This window comes from Saccopteryx leptura, chromosome 10 (genome assembly GCF_036850995.1).
Source record: "Saccopteryx leptura isolate mSacLep1 chromosome 10, mSacLep1_pri_phased_curated, whole genome shotgun sequence".
In the NCBI taxonomy this organism is placed as follows: Eukaryota; Metazoa; Chordata; class Mammalia; order Chiroptera; family Emballonuridae; genus Saccopteryx; species Saccopteryx leptura.
In genome coordinates this window covers 57,715,312-57,736,982 of record NC_089512.1, presented here as the reverse complement: position 1 = coordinate 57,736,982, position 21,671 = coordinate 57,715,312, and the positions used below count along the sequence as shown (strand labels likewise).

The window sequence follows — 21,671 nt, the reverse complement described above, 5'->3', positions numbered from 1 at the left end:
ATACTCTATCCATTAAGCCAACTGGCCAGGGCTATAAGGTTTCAAATCAGGTCTGCTAACGTGTCCTGATTGGATGTTAGCAGCCTCCTGCTTTACCTGCTCTGGCTGTAAACCTCTGTGTGCACCCTTGAGGTTTGTTCCATTTAACCTGTGTCACTCATACTGAAAATGTGTTGGCTCTCTGGAACCACACTTTCTCTTTATGCATCTTTTCTCTAAAAAAGATAAATATTTATTTGATGACTACTTTTTTGTAGTTTCAAAAGTAACTACAAAAGTAGCTTACTTTTATCTACCTAAAAGATTTGTTGATTCTTAATTATCCTAAAATCCAGATTTTTTTATTTCTATTTTTTTGTATTTTTCTGAAGTTAGAAGTGGGGAGGCAGCCAGATAGACTCCTTCATGTGCCCTACCGGGATCCACCCGGCATCCCAGCATGCCCACCAGGGGGCAATGCTCTGCCCATCTGGGGTGTTGCTCCATTGCGGCCGGAGTCATTCTAGTACCTGAGGTGGAGGCCGTGGAGCCATCCTCAGCACCCAGGCCAACTTTGCTCCAATGGAGCCTTGGCTGCGGGAGGGGGAGAGAGATAAAGAGAAAGGAGAAGGGGAAGGATAGAGAAGCAGTTGGGTGCTTCTCCTGTGTGCCTTGACCAGGAATCAAACCCGAGACTTCCACATGCCAGGCTGATGTTCTACCGCTGAGCCAACCAGCCAGGGCCCAGAATATTTTTTAATATCTAAATTTTGTCTCTTATTAATACAATTGGCTTTTGAACAACACAGGTTTGCACCTTGGGAGTCCACTTATATGTGAATTTTTTAAAATAAATACATACAGTACTATAAATGTATTCTTTTTCCTTACATTTTTTGTTTTATTTTTGGTTTGGTTTTCTTGAGGTTTTTGTTTGAGAGAGAGAAGACAAGAAGGGAGAAAGAGGGCAGAGAGAGATGAGAAGTATCAACTCATAGTTGCTTTACTTTATTTAGCATTGACTGCTTCTCATACTGCCTTGACTGGAGAGCTCAAGCTGATCCAGTGATGCCTTGCTTAAGCCAGTGACCTTTGAGCTTAAGCCAGTGACCTTGGGATCATGTCGAGATTCCATGCTTAAGCCAGCGACCCCGCATTCAAGCTATAAGCTGGTGACCTCGGGGTTTTGAACCAGGGTCCTCAGCATATTGGGCCAATGCTCTATTCACTGTGTCACTACTAGTCAGGCGTGTGTGTGTGTGTGTGTGTGTGTGTGTGTGTGTGTGTGTGTTTTAAACTTTTCCATTGATTGAGCAAGAGGGGAAGAGAGAAGCACCAAATTACTATTCCACTTAGCTGTTCCATTTAGTTAAGTACTCATTGATTACTTCTTATACTTACCCTGACAGGATTGAACATGTGACCTCAGTGCACCAGGATGACACTGTCCATTGAGCCACCAAGCCAGGGCCTCCTTACGATTTTCTTTTCTCTAGCTTACAACAGAAAATATACGTTAATCAACTCTTTGTTATCAGTAAGGCTTCCAGTCAACAGGTTATTAGGAGTTAAGTTTTTGGAAAAGTCAAAAGCTATACACTGATTTTCAGCTGTGCAGGGAAGCAGTACCCTTTTCCCCCATGTTGTTTAATGGTCAACTGTATATACATTTTTTCCTGCATAATGAGGGCTTTTGGGGCCTCCTGAGTGAGCGAATCCGGCTTTTTTAGTTCTAACAGCTATTCACAAGAAACCATTTTGAGCTTATTTTCTCTATTAAGGCAAGTGTACCCTTACTATAAAATTTCAGATGATAAATGAAGCTGAAGACTAAAGGCCTGTCTGAAAATATTGTCCTGAATCCAAAAATAGAGTGAGGAAGCAGAGAGGGGGAAAAATACCATTCAGGATTCTTTCACTAGAAATGCCCTGAACAGAGACATTTGCGTAAGCTTTCAGCTTGCCTGACTTGAAGCAAAGAGGCATTGCAAGTGATTAGAGAATACTCTCCTAAAACTGTCAGTAGTGAGTTTTCAAGTGTCTGGCCTATTTATGGCTGAAGAGAATACCTTATATGTTAACATTAACTTTGTGATAAATGACATTCTAGACACCAAAGATAGAAAAGGCTACTTTATCTTTCTTTGCCTGCGTACAAACCTCTCTTTGCTACATATTTCAAAATGTGATGTCTGCTAACCAGAAATACAGGTAAAGCTCTTTTTGGCATATTATGTATATAAATAAATACACCTGTCGCTGCCCATTCTGTTAAACTTGTTTTGACAGCTTTACTATAATAAAAATTCTCCAAGTAATAAATTGACTTATTCCAAATGATGTTTATAAGAACTGAGAAATTATTTAGGAGAACAAGCAAATTTCTAGAGCTATACTATATCTAAATTTGGAAATTCTTTTTCTTTAGTGGCAAAGTGGAAAATCTGCTAGACTTGATAAATGTTGACTCTGCTAAAGAGAATATCCAATCTGCCAAAAAACTGTTTTAACAACAAAACTGTTTCAGTGTTTCCCTTTGTAGACTATAAAATTTGGAGAACTTATGGAAGTCAGCTTTATCTGATCTTACAAATAGTCTTAGGGGCATATTTGAAGATTTGAGAGGAAGGGAGAGAAGCAAGGCGCCTCTTCACGGAGTTTGGATTGGAAGAGGTTTTAGAGTTCAGGCCTCATGCATGTGAGGGTTCCTTGTCACTGCCCAACAGCTTCTGCTTTCAGCCGTGATGAGCTTTGTAAGGTGCCTATTCCACAGGTGGACAGTGGGTTCTTTTTAACCAACAGCACAAATTTAGTCCAGGTCAGGAGAGAGGTGAATACAAGCATGGGCTAGCCAGGCAGCATGATAGGAGGTAGGTAGAAACAGACTGTGTGACCCAAGTCTTTGATGAGGATAGGTTCAGGCAGATGTAGCCTATAGCTGAATATTAAATGTCATTTTAAATAGTCTTTTTTCTAAGAATTAAAAGAGTGCCTGTTAGTTATAGGAGATGAAGAACAGTACCCAAAAAAGTGAAATTGGTTATAATCCACCATTAAGAAATAACCAGCATAGGCCCAGACTAGGTAGCTCATTTGGTTAGAGAGCATCACTCCCAATATACCAAGGTTGCAGGTTCTATCCTAGTCAAGGCATATAGAAGAATTAACCAATGAATTATGTATGTGCCCTGACCAGAATCGAACTCACACCTTGATGTATTGGGATGACGCTCTAACTGAGCTACCTGGCCAGGGCAAAAAAGAATATTCTTAAGAAATGGAACCCCACAGATTTAAAGACCCCAGCCCTGTAAGTGATATTCTTGACCCTTGACTCTTTATTATTTTCAAGTACAGAATTAGTTTAAGCAGCACCAGTCAAAATAAAGAGCATTGCCACAATCACCATGACCTCAGTATTGACTTAGTGTTTTTTAAGGAGAGAATAAAGCAAACCTGTTGCTTGCTTATAATGTCATTCATTTTTGACAATTCACCAAAACCTTTATTTTCAAGAAACTAATTTTTCTCTCTTCTTGCTAGTGTGATTTCATTACAAACTTTCCACAGTGACTTGTTCAGCTCTACAGACTTTCTTTATCTTGGTGGGATTGTCCATTTTCAAATTTACATTACCAGTAAATTTGACTAATTTTGAGATACTTCAAAAACAAAATGGCGATAATTTAGTAGAGTATTTAGTGTACTATTTCCAACAACTCTAGAATGGAATTATATATTTTGTCCTCACAGTAAAATATGTTGGTTGGCAGTGCTGTGAATAAAATGGTGAACTGGTCAGTTATATATTCTGGTGTAAGGTAACCAAGGCTCTGTATTTTATATTGTGAGGACAGTGTTATTGTGACATTTCCCCTATATGCTTGGAAAATGAACACCAGAAGAGTTCTTTGGTCAGATGTGTCTGTGTAATCTTTCTGAAACCTGGTTTTCCTCTTCTAGGGTGGTAGAAGAGGAAACACGGCGCTCCCAGCAAGCTTCCCGGGACAAGCAGAGTCCCAGCCAGGCCAACGGCTGCAGTGACCACAGGCCCATCGATATCTTGGAGATGCTCAGCCGAGCCAAGGATGAGTATGAGAGGGTGAGACTGCGTGCCAACCTGAAGGACCGAGGTGGGGGGAGGAGATCTGCAGGGGCTCCTGGACTGGAGCAGTCATTCCTAGGGCCAGCAGAAATAGAGTTCAAAAAGATAGCATGTCTTCTAGTTTTAAACCTAAAAGCTATAAAGTTTTCTTACCTAAGGATCTTTGTCATGAATTTTCTTTCCCTTTTGGTAAAATTACTATGGGAGAAAATGGTTTTGGAGTGTAAAAATTAGCTGCGACAAGTAGTTTTGAAAAAGCTTCATGCCTCTTCTTCTCCCTGCAGTCTCTGCTAGGTCTTAGGAATTTATGTAGTCTTTGAAAACTATTCTGGGCCCTGGCCAATTTGCTCAATGTATAGAGTATAGGCCAGGTCTGTGGACATCCCAGATCCAATCTCTGGTCAAGGCACACATGAGAAGCGACCATCTACTTCTCTTTCCCTCCCTCTCCCTTCTCTTTCTTTTCCCCTCTTACAGCCAGTGGCTCAATTGATTTGAGCATCAGCCAAGGCTCTGAGGATAGCACAATTGATTCGAGCATCTATCCCAGATGGGGTTGCCAGGTGGACCCCAGTTAGGGTGCATGTGGAGTCTATCTCCCCTCCTCTTACTTTAAAAAAAATGTGTTTATGTGTATATATATATTTTATATATATGTATATATACATATACATATATATTGAGACACTTTTCTAGAATTCATTTTGTTTGTTTGTTTGTGACAGAGGGACAGACAGACAGGAAGGGAGAGAGATGAGAAGCATCAATTCTTTGTTGCAGCACCTTAGTTGTTCATTGACTGCTTTCTCATATGTGCCTTGACCCAGGGGCTACAGCAGAGTAAGAAACCCCTTGCTCAAGCCGGTGAGCTCATGCTCAAGCCAGATGAGCCTGCGCTTAAGCTGGTGACCTCGGGGTTTTGAACCTGGGTCTTCCGTGTCCCAGTCCAACGCTCCACCCACTGTGCCACCACCTGGTCAGGCTCATCTTGTATTTTAGTTTAAAAGTTAACTGATAACACTTTCTCCCCAAAGTTGAATGAAGTAGAAGCTGTGGACACGAGTTAATTGTTCAGTACATATCTGAGAACAATCCCTAGTGTGCCGAGTAGTAGTCATTTCCTGAGTGTCCCTCAGACCTGTGGCTCGGAGCTGTCCTGGTTATTCAGTTGAAGGTTTCCACTGCTGCACATTGTTTCAGCAGAATCACAGTGCTCACCTTACTCTTTATTAACATTTACCTCTTTAAGAGTACTTTACCTCTTTTCTAATCCTCACCAAAAGATCAGGGAACAGGATGTTAAAAAGCACTGTTTAAAACTGTATTGCCCAAACAGCTGTACTCTAATTCTGGCCTCTACGTTACTAATGTGTGATTTTGAGAAAAGGTTCCAGTTGGTTAAATGAGTTAAAAACATTGTTAACATGGCTCCTCTTCCCCCATTTTCGTAGGACGCTAAGTCTTGACTCTGATAGGTCCCCACAAAACATAATAATCAGTTCCCAGATTGACTTGACTATAGGACTAGTGTTCACATGCTACCCTTCAAGAATCTGGATTTTACCATGTGTTAACTTAAAAATAACATGAAAAAGACTTCTTTTTCTTGTACCTGTATGGGAAGATGCAGGTTAGCTGAATCTATTGTAGTAATCATTTCCCAGTATATGGAAAATGAGCCATCATGTTGTACGCCTTCAACTTACACAGTGATGTGTGTCAATTCTTTCTCAAAATTAAGGGGAAATTTCTTTTTAAGATTTTATTTATTGATTTTACTGAGAGATGGGGACGAGAGGTAGTTCTTCACTCTAGCTGTTCACTGGTTGCTTGTGTGGTCTTGACCAGACAAGCCCAGGGTTTCAAACCAGCAACTTCTGCGTTCCAGGTCGACACTATCCACTGTGCCACCATAGGCCAGGCAAGGGGCAATTTTTTTAATGGAAAAGAATGTGTAGTAAGGTGATACCATTGGCTTTTTTTAAAAAAGATTATAAAAGTAACTGTTGTTGCTGGCATTTTGTCTAAAATGAAGTGCTCAACTTCATTTTAGTGTGTAAGTTACATGAGAGTCCAAAACAAAGTATTTGAATTTTTTTACTTGTTTTTTAAAATAGCACTGCTAACAATATCAATTGCTGTTTTGTGAGCCAAATAATTGCAAACCTTTCCCTGTGATATACTTTTCTTTTGAATTGAAGAATCAGATGGGTGACTCAAATATCTCCAGCCCTGGGTTACAGCCAAGTACTCAACTCTCCAATCTGGGAAGCACTGAGACTCTAGAAGAGATGCCGTCCGGGTTACAAGATAAGGTTTGTACAGCTAAAGCCCTAACTTTGTCCAAGATAACAAAACAGAGTAACATTTTGTAAGAATTTTAATGCAGTACAAGTTTGATTTGTCATGTATCTGTCAAGGTATGTATGGGCAGCAACATGATGACATCCACTCGTGTCATTTCCCCTTGTCCGTGTAACTCTTCATCTGGATTTTGCAGTAGCCTCTGTCTGGTTTCCAGTTTTTGTGACTCCCAGATACCAGAGTAATCCTGACAAAACATAAGTTAGATCTTGGCATTCTTCTGCTTAAAACTGCAGTGGTGTCCCGTTTCACTCAGAAGCCAAGGTTATGGCAGTGGCCCATGAGGCCCTACTTTATCTGGCCCCTACCTGCTCTCATCGTCCGTCTCTGCCTTGCTCACTGGGCCCCAGCCTCGCTGGCTCTTTTGCCTTCCCACAAATGTGCCTTATGGCAGGCTTTTGCACTTGTTCCCTTGGCCCGGAATACTTTCCTCTTGTGTAAGCCTGCTTTCTTTCTTCCTTGAGGTCTCAAGTGTCCTCCTTGTAGGTGAGGCCTTCTCTGACCTATTTTAAGTAATAAGTCTTCCCTACCCCTGTCCTGCTGTGCTTTGTTTTCTCCCTAAGACTTCTACCCTACTATCCTGGTTTGTGGGTTTTTGGGGTTTTTGTGTGGGGTTTTTTTTGTAATTTTCTGAAGTTGGAAACGGGGAGGCAGTCAGACAGACTCCCGCATGCACCTGACTGGGATCCACCCGGCACGCCCACCAGGGGGCAATGCTCTGCCCATCTGGGGTGTTGCTCTGTTGCAACCAGAGCCATTCTAGCGCCTGAGGCAGAGGCCATCCTCAGCACCCGGGCCAACTTTGCTCCAATGGAGACTTGGCTGCGGGAGGGGAAGAGAGAGACAGAGAGGAAGGAGAGGGGGGGTGGAGAAGCAGATGGGCGCTTCTCCTATGTGCCCTGGTCAGGAATCGAACCCAGGACTCCTGCACGCCAGGCTGACGCTCTATCACTGAGCCAACCGGCCAGGACCTGGTTTGTGGTTTTTGTATTTATTCATTGTGTCTCCATCCCACCAAAATATAAGCTCCATGGGGACAGACAGTTGTGTCTACCTTGTTCATGGCTGTATTCTCAGAATCTAACATTGTAAATATTTGTTGACTGAATTAGTTTTTTGTATAACTGATAGCTTGATAAATAGATACCAAGTAAACCCATAGTTTTTTAATTCAACATTTTATTTTGAGGTAATTATAGATTTTAAATCGCCCTAAACTATAGATTATAACAAATAATACAGAAAGATCTTACGTAGCCTTTACCCATTTCCCCAATTACAACAACTTGCGAAATACAATATAGTAACACAACCAGTATATTGACACTATCTTCCCATCTAGTTCACGTTTCCTCAATTTTATTTGTATTTATTTGTGTGTATTATTAGTTCTATGCAATTTTACCTCATGTACAGCTTGTGTATCCACCACCACAGTTAAGATACAGAAAACTTCCATCACCAAAGATCCTTTGTGTTGTCCTTTTATTATCACACTGACTTCCCTGATAACCTTTCTACTCCCCCCTCTTAATTCCTAACAGCCTCTAATTTGTCTCCAGTTCTATAATGTTATTTCAAGAATATTATGTACATTGCACATTACAATTCACCCACTGAAGGATATCTGTGTTTTATTTTATTTATTTTTTTAGTGAGAGAGAGAGAGAGACAGGGACAGACTGGAAGGGAGAGAGATTTAGAAACATCAATTCTTCGTTGTGGCACCTTAGTTGTTCGTTGATTGCTTTCTCATATGTGCCTTGACTGGGAGACTCCAGCAGAGCCACTGACCCCTTGTTCAAACCAGCAACCATGGGGTCATGTCTGTGATCTGTGCTCAAGCTAGCTGAGCCTATGCTCAAGCCAGCAACTTCTGGGTTTCAAACCTGGGTCCTCTGCATTCCCTGCCAATACTCTATCCACTGTGCCACCACCTGGTCAGGCAGGACATCTGTATTTTTAGTTTGGGGCTGTTACAAATAATGATTTTATGAGTATTTATTTGCCCTGGCTGGACGGCTCATTGGTCAGAGTGTTGTCCCACAGCTCAGAGATTGCTGGTTCATTCCCCAGTCAGGGCACACACAGGAACAGCTCGATGTTCCATCTCCCTCTCTTTCCCTACTTCTCTCTAAAAAATGTGTGTGTGTGTGTGTGTGTTTGTGTGCAAATGTTTATACACAAATTTTTACTTCTTTGGGGAAATAGGAATGCCCCTGTTGGGTCATTTGGTAATGACATGTTTTAGTTTAATACAAAACTGTCATATTGTTTGCCAGGTAGACTGTACCATCTTACATGCCCATCAGCAATGTGTTTATATTGTTTTTAGGTGTTCAGATGATAATTTAAGCCAGATTTTGTATACTATGTTCCTGTGCTCCATTTTTACTGTATTTGTGCTTAGGATCCTGAAGGTCAAAAATACATATTAAAAGTGGTTCTGTGTAAAATTTAATTTTTTGAAAATGTATGTTAAGAGAGGGACAGAATAAAAGGATCAGAGTCCCTAGAATCCTTTTGGTCTGGTTTATCAGCCTTAAGTGTTCGGTGGGCCAGTCACTTCCCTTTCTGAGTCATGGGGTTAAGGATTCCTGCGTTGTCTAACAGAGTCATTGTGAGACCGAAATGAAGAATTGGACCCTAAATAATGCCTAAAGAACCATAAAGCATTGTTCATCAAAATAGGAGTGATGAGTATGATCAGCTACGGGTGCTCATCCTGTAACAGAAGCACTAAGGTGGTCTGTGGATCTACAGAATGCAAGCCATGGGCACTCCAGATTGTGCCCTCTAGTTCCAGTAGTGCTGATGCTGCTATTCTTTCATTTCTCACACACATTTAAAATTCTATTTTATCAGCCAAAGTGACAAAATTTTGTAAAATACTGAGTCCTGAATATTATCATAAGCCATTTGATTAAAATTACCTTAAATCCATAATTAGCCCCTACACAGATATTACACTTGTGGAGTAACACTGCCATCTAGTGCTGAGGAGCAAACAATGCTCTCAAACTTCAATAGTATTCCATTTCAGTTTCATAATTCGTGTATTAAAATTCCCTTGGGATTATTTCCCTGCTGGATTTTTTTAAATCTCTTGGTTAATAAAAACACCTACCTTCTTGTGTGCTTAGTTTACTGCCTAGGTAGGAAATCTGAAATGGACGCAGAGCCAGACAAGTAGGAAATTCTCTAAACAGTGAAAGTTGTGGGGTAAGGAAGGAACTGTGTAAAACCTGATACTGTATATTGAAATATGCTGTTGTTCACTGAATTCCATCTCCCAAGGAAATAGACAAACACTCAATATAAGTGAGGCATTATAAAACTCAGAATCCAGCCCTGGCTGGTTGGATTAGTGCAGTGGTTGGCAAACTCATTAGTCAACAGAGCCAAATATCAACAATACAATGATTGAAATTTCTTTTTGAGAGCCAAGTTTTTTAAACTTAAACTATATAGGTAGGTACATTGTTATTAACTTAATTAGAGTACTCCTAAGCTGGCCAAAGAGCCGCATGTGGCTCGTGAGCTGCAGTTTGCCGACCACTGGCTTAGTGGATAGAGCATCAGTCTGGCGTATGGATATCCTTGGTTCAATTCCCAATCAGGACACACTAGAGAAGCGACCATCCGCTTTTCTCTCCCTTCTGCTCCCCATCTCTCCCTCTCCCCTTCTCTGTCTTCCCCTCCTGCAACCAGTGGCTCAGCTGGTTCCAGTGTTGGCCCTGGGCACTGAGGATAGCTCAGTTGGTCCAAGTGTGTCGGCCTCAGGTGCTAAAAATAGCTAGGTTGATTTGAGCATCAGCTCCACACAGGTTACTAGGTGGATTCTGTTCAGGGCGCATGCCGGAGCCTGTCTCACTATCTCCCCTCTTCTCACTTTGGATGGATGGATGGATAGAACTCAGAATTCAAACTTTTAGCATATTCAGACATGATGAGAGATGTATGATGGCATAAAGGTAAGAAGGTGGACTATTGTTAGAACCAGGTAGAATGATTGTGTGGTTGTACTTGGGCATCATCTATAAAATGGCAGTGATAGTAGTACTGCCCGCATCAATTAAATAGAGTAATACAGTTAAGTAGCACAGGTCATCCCATGTAGTGAGTGTTCTGTCTATGATAACTCTTATTGCTATCACAACTCATTTATTCCTTCTTATGTGAGATACCTCTGAAACCCTAAAGCTTTCCCACACACCCTACTCCAGAGAAAGTGTTGGTGTCTGTGTCTGCCTGGTCAGAAATTGTAGGGAGGCAGCACTGAGAAATCTGGAAACTTTCTGCTTCTTTGCAGTCCAGGTTCAGGGTTCCGCCATGCAGTTTCATTTCTTTAAGATGGAGTAGATTTTAAGCCATTAGAAATACCTGTTTTTAAGTGTAAGTGTAAAAACATCCCAAATGTAAATGGAGATTCTTTTAATTGTTCAGAAGTTGATTGCTGTTCCACCAAACAGGTAAAAATTGCTCCCTGTATTATGCCATTCTTGAAACCTAATGTGTATTTTATGGGGAGGCTTCTCCATGTCCTATTGTTTGATTGCTCCTTTTCTTAAAAAAATAGCATTTTTACTAGGGAAAGAGTCAAGTTTCTGCAAAATAACCCCAATATGGTCTGCTTTTTAAAGCTGTTATATCTAAATGTTGGTTTCTGTATACATAAATTTATATACATAAGATCTACATAATTTACATTAATGAATAAAAAGCATAGTTTTCTAGTACTTTCTTTGCCAAGTATCTTGATCATTTTGTTTTAAACATAATGGTGTCTAAAAAGGAATTAACCCATTGAAAAATGGGCAGAGGACTTGAATAGACATTGCTTCTAATGAGATATACAAATGACCAGCAAGTTTTGGCAAGAACAAGTAACAATTTGAACCTTCTTGCATTGCCGTTAGTAATGTAAAATAGTGTGGCAGCTGTGGAAAACAATTTGACAGTTCCTCAAAAAGTTAAATGTAGAGTCACCATATGATCCAGCAATCCTGTACCTGGACATTTACCCGCAGAACTAAAACTGGTACTTTTATTCTAATGTTCATAGCAGCATTATTCACTATAGCCAAAAGGTAGAAAGAAACAACCCAAGTGTCAGTCACCAGATTAATGGGTAGACAAGACATGGTATATGCAACCAGTGGAATGTTATTCCACCTTAAAAAGAAGTGAAATTCTGACATGTACAACATGGATGAACATTGAAAACATGCTACAGGGAATAAACTACTCATAAAAGGACAAATATATGATCAAGCTTATATGAGGTACCTAAAATAGGCAAATTCATAGAAGCAGTAGAATTTTTGAGATTATCAGGGGCTGCGGGTGGGATATGAGGGGAGAAGAAAATCAGGTTATTGGTGCATACAGTTTCTTTTTGAGTGGACAAAAAAGTTCTAGATAATAGGAGTTACACAACATTGTGAATGTACTGAATATCACTGAATCTTCATTTAAATATGGTTAAAATGGTAACTTGTTATGTATATTTTCTCATAATTAGAACTTGGGGGACGGTATCTCTCTGCTCATTAGTAGACTGTTATGATGCCAGGGATCCCAAAGTGAATAAATCACAGTGGCAGCTTAGGAAACAGGACCTATGCATTCTACTACAGTTATGTGGCCTGGACAGAAAGAGAAGTCTGCGTGTGAGAATCATTGTCTATTTTTAATCACATTGAATGAATTTGAAATGTTAGCAGTGAATTTTAGACAAACAGTTGTGTCTTTAATTACTCCTTGTATTATGGAACAACAGGGTGGTTTTTTTTTTTTTGGTTTTTTTTTAAATGAATTTTTATTAATGGTAATGGGATGACATTAATAAATCAGGGTACATATATTCAAAGAAAACATGTCTAGGTTATTTTGTCATTAGATTATGTTGCATACCCCTCGCCCAAAGTCAGATTGTCCTTCGCCATCCTCTATCTAGTTCTCTGTGCCCCTCCCCCTCCCCCTAACTCTCCCCCTGTCCTCCCTCCCCCCACCCCTGGTAACCACCACACTCTTGTCCATGTCTCTTAGTCTCATTTTTATGTTCCACCAATGTATGGAATCATGTAGTTCTTGTTTTTTTCTGATTTACTTATTTCACTCCTTATAATGTTATCAAGATCCCACCATTTTGCTGTAAATGATCTGATGTCATCATTTCTTATGGCTGAGTAGTATTCCATAGTGTATATGTGCCACATCTTCTTTATCCAGTCTTCTATTGAAGGGCTTTTTGGTTGTTTCCATGTCTTGGCCACTGTGAACAGTGCTGCAATGAAGATGGGGCTACATGTGTCTTCACGTATCAATGTTTCTGAGGTTTTGGGGTATATACCCAGTAGAGGGATTGCTGGATCATAAGGTAGTTCTATTTGCAGTTTTTTGAGGAACCACCATACTTTCCTCCATAATGGTTGTACTACTTTACAGTCCCACCAACAGTGAATGAGGGTTCCTTTTTCTCCACAGCCTCTCCAACATTTGCTATTACCCGTCTTGTTGATAATAGCTAATCTAACAGGGGTGAGGTGGTATCTCATTGTAGTTTTGATTTGCATTTCCCTAATAACTAATGAAGCTGAGCATCTTTTCATATATCTGTTGGCCATTTGTATCTCTTCCTGGGAGAAGTGTCTATTCATGTCCTCTTCCCATTTTTTTATTGGATTGTTTGTTTGTTTGTTTGTTGTTGAGTTTTATGAGTTCTTTGTAAATTTTGGATATTAGGCCCTTATCTGAGCTGTTGTTTGAAAATATTTCCCATTTAGTTGGCTGTCTGTTTATTTTTATATCAGTTTCTCTTGCTGAGCAAAAACTTTTTATTCTGATGTAGTCCCATTCATTTATCTTTGCCTTCACTTCTCTTGCCATTGGAGTCAAGTTCATAAAATGTTCTTTAAAACCCAGGTCCATGATTTTAGTACCTATGTCTTCTTCTATGTACTTTATTGTTTCAGGTCTTATATTTAGGTCTTTGATCCATTTTGAATTAATTTTAGTACACAGGGACAGGCTGTAGTCGAGTTTCATTCTTTTGCATGTGGCTTTCCAGTTTTCCCAACACCATTTGTTGAAGAGGCTTTCTTTTCTCCATTGTGTGTTGTTGGCCCCTTTATCAAAGATTATTTGACCATATATATGTGGTTTTATTTCTGGGCTTTCTATTCTGTTCCATTGGTCTGAGTGTCTATTTTTCTGCCAATACCATGCTGTTTTGATTATCGTGGCCCTATAATATAGTTTAAAGTCAGGTATTGTAATGCCCCCAGCTTCATTCTTTTTCCTTAGGATTGTTTTGGCTATTCGGGGTTTTTTATAGTTCCATATAAATCTGATGATTTTTTGTTCCATTTCTTTAAAAAATCTCATAGGGATTTTGATGGGAATTGCATTAAATTTGTATATTGCTTTGGGTAATATGGCCATTTTGATTATATTTATTCTTCCTATCCAAGAACAAGGAATATTTTTCCATCTCATTGTATCTTTTTCGATTTCCCTTAACAATGCTTTGTAATTTTCATTATAAAGGTCCTTTACATTCTTTGTTATGTTTATTCCTAGGTATTTTATTTTTTTTGTTGCAATCGTGAAGGGGATTATTTTTTTGAGTTCGTTTTCTAATATTTCATTGTTGGCATAGAGAAAGGCTATGGACTTCTGTATGTTAATTTTGTATCCTGCGACCTTACTGTATTGGTTTATTGTTTCTAATAATCTTTTTGTGGAGTCCTTCGGGTTTTCGATGTATAGGATCATATCATCAGCAAAAAGTGATACCTTTACTTCTTCTTTTCCGATATGGATGCCTTTTATTTCTTTGTCTTGTCTGATTGCTCTGGCCAGAACTTCTAGCACCACGTTAAATAAGAGTGGAGAGAGTGGACAACCCTGTCTTGTTCCTGATTTAAGGTAGAAAGTCCTCAGTTTTATGCCGTTTAAAATGATGTTGGCTGATGGTTTATCATATATGGCCTTTATCATGTTGAGATATTTTCCTTCTATACCCATTTTGTTGAGAGTCTTAAACATAAAATTGTGTTGTATTTTATCAAAAGCCTTTTCTGCATCTATTGATAAGATCATGTGGTTTTTGTTCTTTGTTTTGTTGATATGGTGTATTACGTTAACCGTTTTGCGTATGTTGAACCATCCTTGAGATTCTGGGATGAATCCCACTTGATCATGATGTATTATTTTTTTAATATGTTGTTGTATTCGGTTTGCCAGTATTTTGTTTAGAATTTTAGCATCTGTATTCATTAGAGATATTGGTCTGTAGTTTTCTTTCTTTGTGCCATCCTTGCCAGGTTTTGGTATGAGGGTTATGTTGGCCTCATAAAATGTGTTTGGAAGTATTGCTTCTTCTTCAATTTTTTGGAAGACTTTGAGTAGAATAGGAACCAAGTCTTCTTTGAATGTTTGATAGAATTCACTAGTATAACCGTCTGGGCCTGGACTTTTATTTTTGGGGAGGTTTTTCCGACCTGGGCCGGTTCACCCCTCCTTAGGCAACCTGGTGGTCCCCCGCTCCCGGGAGGTCACCATATTGATGCCGAACTTAGTGCGGACACCCGATCGGCATAGCGCACTACAGCCCAGAACTCCTGGGCTCAAGCGATCCTCCCGCCTCAGCCTCCCGAGTAGCTGGGACTACAGGCGCGCGCCACCACGCCCGGCGTGGGGAGGTTTTTAATAGTTTTTTCTATTTCCTCCCTGCTGATTGGTCTGTTTAGGCTTTCTGCTTCTTCATGACTCAGTCTAGGAAGGTTGTATTGTTCTAGGAATTTATCCATTTCTTCTAGATTGTTGTATTTGGTGGCATATAATTTTTCATAGTATTCTACAATAATTCTTTGTATATCTATGATGTCTATGGTGATCTCTCCTCTTTCATTTTGGATTTTATTTATTTGAGTCCTGTGCCTTTTTTCCTTGGTGAGTCTTGCCAAGGGTTTGTCAATTTTGTTGATCTTTTCAAAGAACCAGCTCCTTGTTTTATTGATTTTTTCTATAGTTTTTCTGTTCTCTATTTCATTTATTTCTGCTCTGATTTTTATTATCTCCTTTCTTCGGCTGGTTTTGGGTTGTCTTTGTTCTTCTTTTTCTAGTTCCTTAAGGTGTGAAGTTAAGTGGTTTACTTCGGCTCTTTCTTGTTTGTTCATATAGGCCTGAAGTGATATGAACTTTCCTCTTATTACTGCTTTTGCTGCATCCCAGAGATTCTGATATGTCGTATTTTCATTTTCATTTGTCTGTATATATCTTTTGATCTCTGCGCTTATTTCTTCTTTAACCCATTCATTTTTTAGAAGTATGTTGTTTAGTTTCCACATTTTTGTGGGTTTTTCCCCCTCTTTTTTGCAGTTGAATTCTAGTTTCAAGGCTTTATGATCAGAAAATATGCTTGGTACAATTTCAATTTTTCTAAATTTGCTGATATTGTCTTTGTGGCCCAACATATGGTCAATTCTTGAGAATATTCCATGTACACTAGAGAAAAATGTATACTCTGTCGCTTTGGGATGAAGTGTCCTGTAGATGTCTATCATATCCAGGTGTTCTAGTATTTCGTTTAAGGCCACTATCTCTTTATTGATTCTCTGTTTGGATGACCGATCTAGAGCCGTCAGCGGAGTATTGAGGTCTCCAAGTATGATTGTATTTTTGTTAGTTTTTGTTTTAAGGTCAATAAGTAGCTGTCTTATATATTTTGGTGCTCCTTGGTTTGGTGCATATATATTAAGGATTGTTATGTCTTCTTGATTCAGTGTCCCCTTAATCATTATGAAATGACCATTTTTGTCTCTGAGTACTTTTTCTGTCTTGTAGTCAGCATTATCAGATACGAGTATTGCTACACCTGCTTTTTTTTGGGTGTTGTTTGCTTGGAGTATTGTTTTCCAGCCTTTCACTTTGAATTTGTTTTTATCCTTGTTGCTTAGATGTGTTTCTTGTAGGCAGCATATAGTTGGATTTTCTTTTTTAATCCATTCTGCTACTCTGTGTCTTTTTATTGGTAAGTTTAATCCATTTGCATTTAGTGTAATTATTGACACTTGTAGGTTCCCTACTGCCATTTTATAAATTGCTTTCTGTTAGTTTTGTATCTAGTTTGATTCTTCTCTTTTGTTTTTCTATCATTTGTTTTTGTTTGTTTGTGTTCCATACTTCTTTCCTCTGTTGCTACCTTTTTTAAGTCAAGTGTTTTTGTGGTGGTTTTTTCTAGGGTGGTTACCATTAAGTCATGAAAAGGGTACCTACCATATTCATTGTAGTACCCTATCTTATAAGTATTTCTGCACTTCATCGTCCTTTGCTACTGTTAATCTCCATCCTCTCCCCCCTTTTTTTCCTTTGTTGTCACAGTTTAAGTTTGGTTTTATTGTGTTCTTGGTGGAGCTGTTACTTGTGGTGTTGTTTTCTTTTGTTCTTTGAATCTGGTTGGAAAACCCCCTTTAGTATTTCCTGGAGTGGGGGCTTTCTGTTGATAAATTCTCTCATCTTTTCTGAATTTGTGAATGTTTTTATATCTCCTTCATACTTGAAGGATAGCTTTGATGGGTATAGTATTCGTGGCTGAAAGTTCCTCTCTTTCAGGGCTTTAAATATTGGGGTCCACTCTCTTCTAGCTTGTAGAGTTTCTGCTGAGAAATCTGATGATAATCTAATAGGCCTTCCTTTATATGTTGTACTCTTCTTTTCCCTGGCTGCCTTGAGAATTTTTTCTTTGTCATTGGTTTGTGTCATCTTTATTATGATGTGCCTTGGAGTGGGTTTGTTGGGGTTAAGAAAACTCGGTGTTCTGTTTGCTTCTTGAATTTGAGGCTTTAGTTCTTTCCACAGGCTTGGGAAGTTCTCGTCTATTATTTGTTTGAGTATATTCTCCATTCCATTTTCTTTCTCTTCTCCCTCTGATATACCTATTATTCTTATGTTATTCTTTCTGATGGAGTCAGACAATTCCTGTAGGGCTTTCTCGTTTTTTATTATTTTTGAGTCTCTTTCTTCTTCTCTCTGTTGTGCCTCAAGTTGTTTGTCTTCTATTTCACTAATCCTATCTTCAATCTGGGCTGTTCTGCTAGCTAAGCTTGTTACCTCGTTTTTCAGCTCGTGAATTGAGTTTTTCATTTCTGTTTGATTTGTTTTTATAGTTTCAGTTTCCTTGGTAATATATTCTTTGTGTTCATTGAGTTGTTTTCTGATCTCCCTATATTGCCTTTCTGTGTTTTCTTGTATATCTCTGAGTATTTTTAAGATTTCTATTTTAAATTCTCTGTCATTTAGCTCCAAGGCTTCCAATATGTTAAGTCTTTTCTCCATAGATTTTTCCACATCTATTTGTGTTACCTCTCTTTCTTTTGTATCCATAATATTCGATTTCCTCTTTCTTATTGGCATCTGAGGGTGGTCTTGTTGATAGCACTAATTAGAATTAATAAAGAGTAAAAAGTAAAAAAAAAAAAAAAAAGGTAAAACACCCCACAAAAAAAAACAGTAATAATTTATTATTTCCCCCTTTTTTTCTTTCTTCTCTTTCCCTCCTCTCCCCTCCCCAGGGAAATATCGTGCCTATAATGGAGGGCCTGATTTGGGGTGAAGAGTTCAAGGGGCAAAAAAAGGGGAGTAGGGACCTACTAAATGCAAAAAAAAAAAAAAAAAAAAAAAAAAAAGGAAGAAAATCTTAGACAAGCATAAGATGATTTGCTTGTGAGTGATGGTCAACTAAGAGATATAATGAGAGGGATAAGAGGGAACCAGAAAAAAGGACCAAAAAAAGAATAATAAAGAAGAAAAAAATAAAAATGATAAGTAAAAATCTGTTGTATTAAGTGGAGCGAAGACTAAATACAATGGAGACCTTGGGTTGGGAGGACCCAAAATGGCACAAAAATAAACAAGAAAAAAACAAAAACAAAAGCGAAAAAGAAAAATAAAGCCAAAAAAAGCCTTGAGTCCCAAATTAACTAATTTGTTCATGATTGAGGATTAAATGGGATGAAAGTAAAACGAGAAAAGAAAAAACGAATAGAAAGGAAAAAATAAGAAAAAGAGAAAAACGAAGGAAGAAATAAAAAAGGAAGAGAAAAAAACAAGATAAAGCAAAACAAAATAAAACAAAAGAGGAGAGAGTGAGAGTTAAGTGTTTTGGAGTATAACCTTAAAGGAGGGTGAGGATGAAGAAGAGAAATAAAATGTAACACTTATGGGTAGTGTAGTTCAAGAAAAGGGAAGCATAAGATGGGCAGAGAATAGAAGGACCGAGGTGGAGGAAATAAAGGCAATAAGATAGAAGAAACAAACAACAACAACAACAAAAAAAAATTAGTGGAACAAGTTGTAAGGTCTGTGGATTTTTCTTGATTTTGAGATGTTAACTTCTTCCTTTTTCTTTTCTCTCCCTCTTCCTGGTCGGTGACTCTACCCCAGGCTCTGCCCCTGTGTCACACTTAGGTAGGGATTTGCAGTTGATGGGATTCTATGGCAATGTCATATAATTGGCTTTAGTCTTGCTGGTAGTCAAGGCTTGTTGGCGTTTGCAGGGTCCAACGATGAGAGAGTTTGCTTTCCTGGATTCTCTCTCGTAGTCCCCCCTTCCTGAATTAGCAGCCTGGTGATCCAGCTATAAGGCTGCAACTGCTTCTGCCTGGGGAGTAAGAGGCTCAAAGAGCTGGGAAATCCCCACTCTATCCCCACTCAGTGCAAGGCTTTGGGAAAGGCTCTGGTAGTCAGGGCCTCCAGTGTAATCAGGCGGGGGTGGGAGTCAATTGTTGTCAAGGTGACTGTTCAGCGCCTAGCATTCAGTTGGACCTCTCAACCCAGGCTTTCCACACTTTGTAGCCTGTTTCGGCTGGGAAGAAGAGGCACTAGTCTCTGCTTGCGACTAGTGTAGTATAGATCTTTTTATCTGCCAAGTCCTTCTTGTTAGCGTTTATCCCTGAATATGGAGGCTCTATCAATCAGAAGTTGCCCCCGCCCCTTTAGCGAGAGGCACTAAAAAATATCACACCTCTTGTCTTGGGTCGCTGAACTGAGAGAGATCTTATCAATTAGAACCGAGGGTGCGCAGATTTCACGGGTTAAACTAATTTCAGTGATTGGGTCGCAGCTGTGCTCCCGAAGGTATTTCAGGCTGCCTGCGCTCGCCCCTCCCCAACGCTTGATTGTTAGCTTGAATGGCTGGGTGAGGTGCCCCGCCCACGGAGAGAATCTCCCAAGTAGGGAATACCGCCCTGGGGCCTCTCCCGCTCCCCCCCGCTGCTGGCGGCTGGGGCGCACCGGGCGCAGGATGATGGGGCACCCTGGGTGTGCGGGCCAGCAGGGCACTCTGGGCGCGTGGAATGCCCAGGGTACACGCGCGAATGGGGTGCTCCGGGCACCGGTGGCTGGCGACTCTCACTCACAGTGCGTGGGCCGCTGGGAACGTTAGCGGTGCTCGGTGCTCGCTCTGCAACCGGACCGGGCACGCCAGCGGCTGCTGCTCGCGGCTGCTGCTCGCGGCTCCCGAGTGTGGGCTGACTCACCACAGGCGCACTTCCTCGCGGCTTGAATGAACGTCCCTGCGGTAGCTTCCTCCACACCCTCGTCTCTCAGATTCAAATGATAACAGTCCTTTCGCTTTCAGTTTGTGTGGAACTCCGGAATGCTCCGAGGATAAATTTTCCTGTTTCTAGTTGATAAATTTGTTGTGATTTTGGGGAGATCTGTCGGACACGCTGCTCACGGCGCCATTTCCGTGACGTCACTCCGGTCTTTTTTTTTTTTAACTGATTTTACAGAGAAAGGATATGGGGTGGAGGGGAACAAGAAGTATCAACTCATTCAGTTGTTCATTATTTGCTTGTCCAATTTGCCTTGTCCAGGAAACCCCAGGATTTCTAACCAGAGACCTCAACATTCCTGTGCCACCACAGGCCAGGCTTTTTTTTCTTTTTTTACAGAGAGCACCATTGTTGTTCCACTTATTTATGCACTCATTGATTAAATCTTGTATGTGCCAAGGATCAAACGCAGAACCTTGGCATATCGGGACAATGATCTAACCAACTGAACTACCCAGCCAGTGCCAGGGTGGTTTGTTTATTTATTTATTTTTACAGAGACTGAGAGAGAGAGTCAGAGAGAGGGATAGATAGGGACAGACAGTCAGGAACAGAGAGATGAGAAGCATCAATCATCAGTTTTTCGTTGTGACACCTTAGTTGTTCATTGATTGATTTTTCATATGTGCCTTGACCGTGGGCCTTCAGCAGACCGAGTAACCCCTTGCTCAGGCCAGCGACCTTGGGTCCAAGCTGGTGAGCTTTTGCTCAAACCAGATGAGCCCGTGCTCAAGCTGGTGGCCTCAGGGTCTCGAACCTGGGTCCTCCTCATCCCAGTCCGACGCTCTATCCACTGCACTACCACCTGGTCAGGCGCCAGGGTAGTTTATAATAGCAGTCTTGATATTCCATCAGGTAGTTTTGTTGTTATTTTACATTATGGGTTATGATATTCCAGAGGATTTGATGAATTTTTAATATTCCTACGTTTTATTTGATGTTCTTTAAAATATATCTCCACACAGATTTATCATGATTAATATTAAGACTACATGGTGTTCATATGATAATAGTCAACTTCCATTTACGGCACACTTGTTGGGCACCAGACATACTGAGACTTTAATTTTCATAACAACTTTATGAGGTGACTACCACAATTGCCCCCGTTTTCAAGGTGAGGGAACTAAATTATATAATTTTTTGCTTATATTACCTGGGTATCGAACCTAGGAATCATTGATTTCCAAAGTGAGAAGCAGGGGCAGGGTGGTGGGGGAAGCAGGCAGACAGGCTCCCCCGCATGCACCCAACCGGGATCCATGGGTGAGGTAGAGGCCATGGAGGCATCCCCAGCGCCCAGGCCAGCTTTGCTCCAATGGAGCCTTGGCTGCGGGAGGGGAAGAGAGAGACCGAGAGGAAGGAGAGGGGGAAGGGTGGAGAAGCAGATGGTCACCTCTCCTGTGGCCCTGACCTGGAATTGAACCTGGGACTTCCACATGCCGGGCTGATGCTCTACCGCTGAGCCAACTGGCCAGGGCCCATTCCTTACTCTTTTTTTAACATTCATCTGTTTAACAGCATATTCTAAGCACCCGTAGTAATGTTTATTGTCCATAGGTGAAAAAAAAATTGCAAGTAAGGATGCCAGTCAAGAAACA

General features: G+C 40.3%; 1 protein-coding gene across 4 annotated transcripts in view; it reads left to right on the top strand.

Moving 5' to 3' along the window:
* Positions 1–21,671, top strand: part of DCP1A (decapping mRNA 1A) — a 62,886-nt gene that overhangs the window by 28,127 nt on the left and 13,088 nt on the right. For 3 of the 4 annotated variants that reach the window (XM_066350904.1, XM_066350905.1, XM_066350907.1), the window contains 2 exons: positions 3,943–4,081; positions 6,286–6,399. In XM_066350904.1, the coding sequence (XP_066207001.1) occupies positions 3,943–4,081; positions 6,286–6,399 (253 nt within the window). The remainder of the gene's footprint in view (positions 1–3,942; positions 4,082–6,285; positions 6,400–21,671) is intronic. The other variant, XM_066350906.1, reaches the window with a different exon arrangement.